Source organism: Phoenix dactylifera, chromosome 9 (genome assembly GCF_051530095.1).
Source record: "Phoenix dactylifera cultivar Ajwa chromosome 9, Ajwa_hap1_PhDact_Kaust_v1.1, whole genome shotgun sequence".
Classification (NCBI taxonomy): Eukaryota; Viridiplantae; Streptophyta; class Magnoliopsida; order Arecales; family Arecaceae; genus Phoenix; species Phoenix dactylifera.
In genome coordinates this window covers 3268222-3276793 of record NC_143198.1, presented here as the reverse complement: position 1 = coordinate 3276793, position 8572 = coordinate 3268222, and the positions used below count along the sequence as shown (strand labels likewise).

Here is an 8572-nt window from a genome sequence, read left to right as displayed (position 1 = left end):
TCGATCGCTCAAGACGCCCCAGATGATGTTATACTAATTATTTGTTGGTTTGTGGGGGTCTGGAAGGCATGTTGAGGTGCGGCAAGAGCTGCAGGCTAAGGTGGATAAACTACCTCAGAGCTGACCTCAAGGGAGGCAACATTTCGAAGGAGGAGGAGGAGATCATCATCAAACTCCATGCCACTTTAGGAAACCGGTAATGAAGGAGGAGGAGGAGGCTGACCTCAGACGAGGGCAAGGTCGACGGCGGCGAGGCAGCGGAATCTTCGATCGTCGATCGGGGCTCGGGATGGAGGTGAGATCAGTTTGCTGTCGGCACGCAGCTAGGGCATCGACCGAGAGAGGATGAGGAGAGGAGGTTGGGCGAGCGTTAAAAATAAGAAGAAAACAAAGAGGAGGAGGAGAAGGAGGAAGCTTACCTCATATGAGGGCAAGGTCGACGGTGGCCGGGAAGCAAAATCTTCGATTGCCGATCGGGGCTCGGGATGGAGGTGAGATCAGTTTGATGTCGACGCGCAGCTAGGGCATCGACCGAGAGAGGGTGAGAGAAGGGGGCTGGGCGAGCGGTTGGGAGGGTTTTATATTTTTTAACGACGCTTTTAAGCGTCGTCGTTTCTAAATGTTTTAACGACGCTTTAGAGCGTCGTCACTTCTGGAGCTTTACCGATGCAAGGGAGAAGCGTCGGCAAAGGTTGGTGTTGAGCTAAACTTTTCCGACGCTTCCCCCTAGCGTCGAGAAAACACAGTCGGCAAAACTCACATTTGCTGTAGTGATGTATATGGTTCTCTATTAAGAGTTCTCATAGCAAATGGGCAAGGAACCTGAAAGTGGTATTAAACTTATAATCTTCCAGAAACTTGGAATGTATATATTAAGAACCCCAAACTGAAAAATATAGTGCAATTCCATTGTCTCCATGCAAAAAAAAGAGAAAAAGCTTCAACTGAAACTGTAAACCGAGACCAAGTAGCCTCGTCTGCCTGCTGCTAAGCAAGGCATCACACCGTCAAGACAGAGCTGTTTCGAACTCCAAACAGGTTTGGCCGTAGTTGCTAACCTTCAACTTTCTCGTCAACCAGGCTTGTCGCAAACGGCCTTGGCTTATACCCTGCCACCAAAGGCACGGCCTTGGGCACGGTGATCCCTGCTCCCTCGCTCAAATCCACTGGATCGCCACTGCAGTCCCACTCAAAGCACTGGACCAAGGCCCCCAGCGCCAGCCCCACCACGCGCATGGCCAGGCCCTCGCCGGGACACCCTCTTCTCCCCAACCCAAACGGCAGCATCCCATGCTCCTTCTCCCTTCCAGCTTCCAGAAGCCTCTCCGGCCTGAAGCTGGTCGGCTCCGGCCAGAGCTTGGGGTCCCTCTGGATCGCCCACAAGTTGACGAGCAAAACTGTGCCGCGCGGCACGCGGTAGCCTCCGACGATGCAGTCCTCCGACGACTCGTGGGGTGCAAGGATCGGAGCTGGAGGGAACAGCCGGAGAGTCTCGTTGATGACGGCGTGGAGGAATGGGAGCTTGGGGAGGTCCGATTCGTCTACGAGGCGGTCTTGTCCGACCTGGAGGTCGAGCTCTTCTCTGGCCTTCTTCAATGCCTCTGGGTGGTTCAGCAGGAGCGACATGGCCCACTCTATTGTTACAGCCGTAGTATCCGTGCCGGCCGCTAACGGCACCTGCAGTGATCCAGATAATTAATTTCAGAAAGAATTTAGCAAAAAATAATGATTCAAGTAGTAGAATTACGTGCGCTCATGAACAATTATTCTAAAAGCTTGTTCATGCGCTGGAGTCGTACGTGTTCCCCAAGCCCTTTAGTCCCCAATCAGGTTCTGCAATGTCAGTGGATAAACCAAATATGAAAAATACTTTAATATGCAAGATATTTAATTTCCTGGGTCATTTGCTTTGGTACTTAAAAAATGATTTTTATTTATTTGAACATCATTTTATTATGCTAAAATCTGCAATGAACCGCTTATAGATCTAGCTAGCTGGTTAAAAAATAACAATAATTTGTTCATCCCCCCTCTTTCCTTCCAAAAAAAGGACCGAGTGTTAAGTCAAACACAAAAAACTATATATCGTCATCGCTTACATCACATCGGCTTGAAGTCCGCCTTACACGCAAACGAAGGGATAAGGAGGACGCGGAGGCAGTCCCGTGGCGGAGATCAAAGGAAATGGAAACGGCCACCTTCTACTACTGTGCGGTGCTCTTCTTGGCCCTCCTCTTTACTTCCAAAAGCTTCTTCCAATCCAAGAACGCCCGTCTCCGATGTCCACCCACCGGTCCCCTCGCCCTCCCCGTCGTCGGCCACCTCCACCTCCTCCGCCAGCCCATCCACCGCACCCTCTCCGCCATCTCCGCCCGCCACGGCCCTCTCCTCCTCCTCCGCTTCGGCTCCCGCCCCGTCCTCCTCGTCTCCTCCCCCTCCGCCGCCGAGGACTGCTTCACCGTCAATGACATCACCTTCGCCAACCGCCCCCAGATCCTCTCCAGCAAGTACTTCGGCTACGACTGCACCACCCTCGGCGCCTCCCCCTACGGCCCCCACTGGCGCAACCTCCGCCGCATCGCCACCCTCGAGATCTTCTCCCCCGCCCGAGTTGCTGCCTTCTCTGCCTCCCGTGCTGCTGAGGTCCGGTCGCTCCTCCGCCACCTCTTCGGCGACGGAGATAGAGCCGAGTTCAGGAAGGTGGAGATGAAGTCGAGGTTCTCGGAGCTGACGTTTAATGTGGCCATGCAGATGATAGCCGGGAGGAGGTACTACGGGGCGGAGGCCACGGAGGTGGCAGAGGAGGGGCGGCGGTTCCGGCGAGTTATCGAGGAGGCGTTTTTGGTGGGCGGGGCATCGACTTTGGAGGACTTCTTGCCATGGGTGAGGTGGGCAGGGTGGAACAGTGCCGAGAAAAGGATGGCGAGGTTAGCGAGGGAGATGGACGAGTTGTTCCAAGAGATGGTGGAGGAGCGAAGAAAGAAGAGGGGAAGAGAGGAGGGAAAGAAAACTATTATCGATGTTATGTTGGAGATGCAGGAGGCCGAGCCTGGTTACTACACGGACGAGATCATCAAAGGAATAATTCTGGTACGTTCATAGTAACTTCTTTGATTCGATCTACTTCTCTCACCGAGAATCATAAACTCTATTCAAACTGTTCTCTACAGTGGAAGTTTTTCCCCGTGAGAGAGATGGGGGAAAAAAGGTTTAAATGAATAGAATTCCTTCTTTGTTTATTTTTCTGCCTCCACCGATTATGGCAAGAAATTAAGGTGGGAAGGTGACATTCATTAAAACTCAAATATGCTGGCGTGGTACTTCTCCATCCTCCATAAAATACCAACCACTAAATAAATTAATGTATAATCCATGAATGTGCGACTAACATTAAAATACAGTTACAGAAACAAATTAAGTCCAAGCAATTGATACCTAACCATGCTAGGAAATAAAAACGGCATGTGCTCCTAGGTCGATATACCTACGAGTAGCACAACCAGACTCCATCTTCGAGTAATTAAACTTGGTGAGGAGAAGTACCTCACAAACGCTCCTGGATGAGTTAGGAACAAAGTTCATGAGGTATTACTTTATAACATATCTCATCCATCGGAGACAATTACGGTGATTAGGATGATTGTTATCTCCTATTTGAAATACAATAAAATAAGATACGAAGCTCATCCATACCCCTTGACCATATTGGAGGCCCTTATTTTGAATCCAGAACCAAGATTAATATCCTATAATAATAAAAATTGGTGTCAGGTCAGTGTGGGCTATATCTGGGATCAAAAACAACATCTTCTTCAAATTACTTTGCAGGAAAAAAAACAAAAAAATAGGACCTTGGTGGGCTTCATCTAATGATTTTATTTATCTCGTTTTCGCACATCTAACAATGACTATCATTTTATTTCAGAACCTAATATCAGCGGGAACGGACACTTCTGCTGGAACCATGGAGTGGGCATTGGCTTTGCTTCTTAATCATCCAGAGGCATTAAAGAAGGCCAAAGTCGAGATAGACACGCAAGTGGGTCACGCCCGCTTGGTCACCGACCATGACCTTCCCAATCTCCACTACCTCCAGAATGTCATCAAAGAAACCCTTCGTCTATTCCCAGCAGGCCCTCTTCTCCTGCCGCACGAGTCATCCGAGCAGTGTGTCGTACAGGGATATAGTGTTCCACGCGGCACGATGTTATTGGTTAATGCTTATGCGATACAAAGGGACCCACAGCTATGGACGAATCCCTTCGAGTTTTGGCCAGAGAGGTTTGATGAAGGAGAGGGGGAGGGATACAAGAACATCCCCTTTGGGTGTGGAAGGAGGAGGTGCCCGGGGGAGGGCTTGGCCATGAGAACTATGGGGTTAGCCTTGGGGTCTCTGATTCAGTGTTTTGAGTGGAAGAGAACGGGGGAGGAGGAGGTGGACATGACTGAAGGCTTGGGGCTCACCATGCCCAAGGCTGAACCCTTGGAGGCCTTGTACAAGCCATGTGGAAACATGACCGACGTTCTTTCTCAAATATGACCATGCTCACATTTATGTCCCTACAATAACTACTTTTATGATGTATCCGTACTTTAAATTTATGTGAAATATATGCATAAGCTGCAAAACAGTGAAGCATAGAGGGATGAAATCTAATTGAGTGCAATGGTTTTATTTGGCTAATTTATTGTCTGTTTAGTGAGGTGAGAATTAATGCATTAATTTGAAAGAAGTTGTGCTACTTACTGGCCGGCCATTCGTAGCAAACTTCTTTCATATTGCTACTACATCTGCTTTACTGAATTGGCATAGTCTGTTTTAGCATATAAGTTACTCCTCCTTATTTCAATTGCTTTTGTTGATCTCTCTAGTGATTTAGGATTTTGTTTTTATTTTACCTTTGATGAAAGGATGTATTCAATTCCTTTTTTTCTCATACTAAATTCATTGATTGAATCTGCCCTATATATTGAACCAGCATTGTTTTCTTTTGGAAACAAAAAGCTATTGTAGATCTTTAATCCATTCAGCCCATAATTTGTTTTTGCTTGCAAGCCCAACTAACCTGATTCAACTCGCGCTGTTCTCCTTAAACTCAATCCATTCCACAAAGAACCATCCTTGTGGGCTGCAAATGAGTTGGGTTAACCCTTAACATGACCTGGTTCCATCTGGATTCGACGTGGTCCAACCGATTGCTCAGACTTGTGGTTTAGGTCGAGATCAAGATCAAGAAAAATGACTTGCTCGAAAAAGTGGGTCAATCTAGGTCATATATTTTCATACTTAATTCGATCCATATAATAGTTGGGCCAAAATGGCCCAATTTATCGGGACTAAGCTTGGTCCAATCTGATTGAATCCAAAATCCCATTACTTTAAAAACCCTAAACCATGTATAATTATCGAATTCCATGCATATGTTTGTATGATGGGGATTAAGCTTTTTCGTCTACGTCGAAGATCCAATAATAGTTAAATAATGGTAACGATATTAATAGCAGAAATTTATATTAATTTTGGTTTTCTAATTCTTTCTACTTGTTATCCATGTGATTATTTTTTCACCTTTTAAATGTATAATGAATAGTACAATTTTAAAAAGTTAATTCATTAACCTTGATCCTATATTTGATTTGATATAGAAACTAATACATTATGTTGGGTCTACGTATGCACCCACCTTAGCCTGAATTATCAAATTGATTTAAAATAATTTTTCATATACTTGACCCAACTTGATGGTTTAGTTTGGATCTTGAAATAAATCATCCAAGGAAGCATCTCCTGGTGCGGCAATAAGCCTACTCAGCTCATTACTTCCATGAACTGCTGGGTTTACAACCTTTTGAGAGCTAACTTCTGGTATGCCAGAATAATCTGCAATTCAAAATCCATGATGACCAACCTTCCAGGTGCTCTTGCTGCGTAAATTTCTTCCTCCCAATTAAAGAGTGTTGCAGCAGCAATCCGCTCGCTTAATTGGTGCTTCTCAGGACCCTTTCCTGGATCAGCACTGCTTGCAAGAGTTGACAAGCTCTCGAAAAATGCCACCGGATCAAATAAATTATGCAGTTCCCTATGTGGACTTCATCTCAATATTTGGCAATGCAGTGCGACGGTGAACTTCATTTTCATCAAGCAGATACCAATCAGGAGTGCCGATTTCTCTACCAGGAACAAGTTGTAATTGATAGCCAAGTAACAATGGCGTCACGTAATTGGCTCGCCCCACGCAACTTATTTGATGCATAACTATGTGAACATCATGACCAGCTGCAATAAGATGCACTACCCATGTTCCGTCTTAATCTTTATTGTCCCACTTAACCGGCTGCTCTGCTTGTTCTTCTGCACAAGATTCTTCTTCAATGAAAGAGACGGGCTCTCTATTTGGGCAGCTGCAATATGCCGAAAGCCTTAGTAATTGAAATACTTGCGAGGGTTCAGGGTTGCTAAGAATGTCCTTATTCCTTATGTAAGACGATTAGGAGGTGCTGGCTTTTGGGCCATCGTATCATGCCGTTTAGCATTCAATAGGGTTGCAATTGCGTTACTTGCTCAATTTTAGGCTTCAATCTTTTAAGATATCGCGCTATAGTTTGCTCTTCGAGCTTTTTGTTGTCACATATCATAAAAAGTTACTCAAATTCTATTGTGTAGCCTTCTACGGTCATGTCACACTGTCAAAGATTGTAGTGCTTTAGAATTTTTCTTGGTGGTAATCTTCAGGGAAAAACTTATATTTGAGTTCGTGATGCATCTTGACTCACGTTTGTATCTTGCCACATTCTTCATGCTCACATTGTCACTTCAGATTCTTCAACCAAATTAATGCGTACTTCTAGAGTTTGATGGTGACTAACTTGACACATTGATCATGGCAAATTTTGTTGAGCTCGACAACTCATTTGACGGTGTGGAACCAACCAACAGAGATATCAGCTTGCAGGCATCCTTCAAAGTCGGGGATGTCTATTTTGATATCAAAGTCATGATGGTTGTGATGTGGTCTTCGTTCGTGTTGGTGCCATGTATCTTCTTCACTCCATGAAGACGCTTGTCAGTTATAGAACGGGTTGAAATCTTTTAGTTTCTTATCGGAATACTTGCTTTCATCATCAAAGAGTTCTCTATCAGAGTGGTAATTGGAATCCTGACGATGTTGGCGTTCATGTAAATCTTGATGTCATCGAAATCGCTGATTTTCTTATTGAAGTTGTTGAAGCCGCTGATGAAATTCATCTATTCAATATCTTGTAAATCTTGCTCATGTTCAACATATATTTCGACATTGCAATGATGAGCGGCATTTTGAAACTATGCTTCGATACCAACTGACGCCATAGAGGTATTGAAACTTGGACTCACAAGTTGAAGAAGTAAGGTGTTGCCCAGATAGACAACCCAAGAGGGGGGGGGGGGGGGGTGAATTGGGTTTTAAAATAATTTGGCTATTAAAACTTTTGTGGATAACTAATTAATTCTTTTGCGAGATAATTAATTAGTTTCTATGTGCGGTGAATGAAATGCGAGAGATAGAGAGAGACAAACAATCACAAACACAATGTTTTATAGTGGTTCGGAGCTAACCCTTGCTCCTACGTCCACTCCCCAAGTCTCACTTGGAAATTCACTATAACCCCTTGGATTACAGCCGGTTGTTTTCCAAGCTCACAACCAAACTTGTTGTTTTACGAGCTCACAACGAACTCGGTCGGTTTTTCCTGGCTCACCGACTAGAACCGCCCCGATTGTTTTTCCGGGATCACAATCGAACCCTTACACACGTTGGTTTTACACTCGGCTCACCAACCAACCTCAATACCCTTGATTCAATCCCCCGATTGAACCAAGTAAAGACCAGGTGAAAATAAAAGGTACAAACAAAAAACACAGCTTCTCAAAAAGCAGATAAATAACAATATAAACAGAAGAAAAGTTAGAAGCCCTCAAACACGTTTGAGTTGGAGTTGAGTGGGGCTTCTCGAACTTCGGGTCTCCTTTTGAATGTGTGGTCGACTTGAATGCAGGAGGAGGCTTCTTTAATTGCTGGGAAGAGGAAGTTGGATGGAGTTAATGCCGCTCTTCCCTCTTTTCGTTGAAGAACAGGTTGCAGAGATTGAATGCTTGATTACTTTGAGTGGAATAGTTGTTCTCTTCTTTGCTACAGTCCTCTGTGGCTATTTAAACCAACCCCCACGGAAACTAGCCGTTAGAGACCTTTTTCTGCCCGTTCTGCACACTCTGCACAGCCTGACAATATGTCCGTTGGTGGGTTGGAGTCGACTCGCGCGATCAGGAGTCGACTCGGCTGTAGCGGGAGTCGACTCATGCTTTTCTGGAGTCGACTCGGCAACTGTTTCGGATTTGAATTAAAGTAGCCTCTTCGACTGGGAGTCGACTCGTCTTGACCCGGAGTCGACTCGTCAACTTCTGGAGCTGACTTGGCATTTTCGGAGTCGGCTCATCCCATGAAGTCCACGGAGCCAATTTTCAACTTGGCCAACTCGAGTCGACTCGACTGTCCTGGGAGTCGACTCGGAGCTCAGAGCCCGAACTCCCGATCTT

At 45.6% G+C, this 8572-nt stretch overlaps 2 protein-coding genes across 2 annotated transcripts; one reads left to right on the top strand and one right to left on the bottom strand.

Moving 5' to 3' along the window:
• Positions 1–848: 848 nt before the first annotated feature.
• LOC149752783 ((+)-piperitol/(+)-sesamin synthase CYP81Q2-like) lies at positions 849–1729 on the bottom strand. The gene has a single exon (XM_089925224.1). The coding sequence runs from the start codon at positions 1624–1626 to the stop codon at positions 1054–1056; it is 573 nt and encodes a 190-aa protein (XP_089781350.1). The 5' UTR covers positions 1627–1729; the 3' UTR covers positions 849–1053.
• A 394-nt stretch (positions 1730–2123) lies between these two features.
• On the top strand, positions 2124–4684 carry LOC103699120 (cytochrome P450 81Q32-like). The gene is made up of 2 exons (XM_039115755.3): positions 2124–3090; positions 3926–4684. The coding sequence occupies exons 1-2, from the start codon at positions 2185–2187 to the stop codon at positions 4538–4540; spliced, it is 1521 nt and encodes a 506-aa protein (XP_038971683.3). The 5' UTR covers positions 2124–2184; the 3' UTR covers positions 4541–4684.
• Positions 4685–8572: the final 3888 nt, after the last annotated feature.

Excerpts from the sequence above, each read along its gene's own strand:
- LOC103699120 (XM_039115755.3), top strand. The coding sequence starts at position 2,185 with ATGGAAACGGCCACCTTCTACTACTGTGCGGTGCTCTTCTTGGCCCTC. Across the intron at positions 3,091-3,925 it reads TCATCAAAGGAATAATTCTG|AACCTAATATCAGCGGGAAC; the intron begins GTACGTTCATAG and ends ATTTTATTTCAG.
- LOC149752783 (XM_089925224.1), bottom strand. The coding sequence starts at position 1,626 with ATGTCGCTCCTGCTGAACCACCCAGAGGCATTGAAGAAGGCCAGAGAA.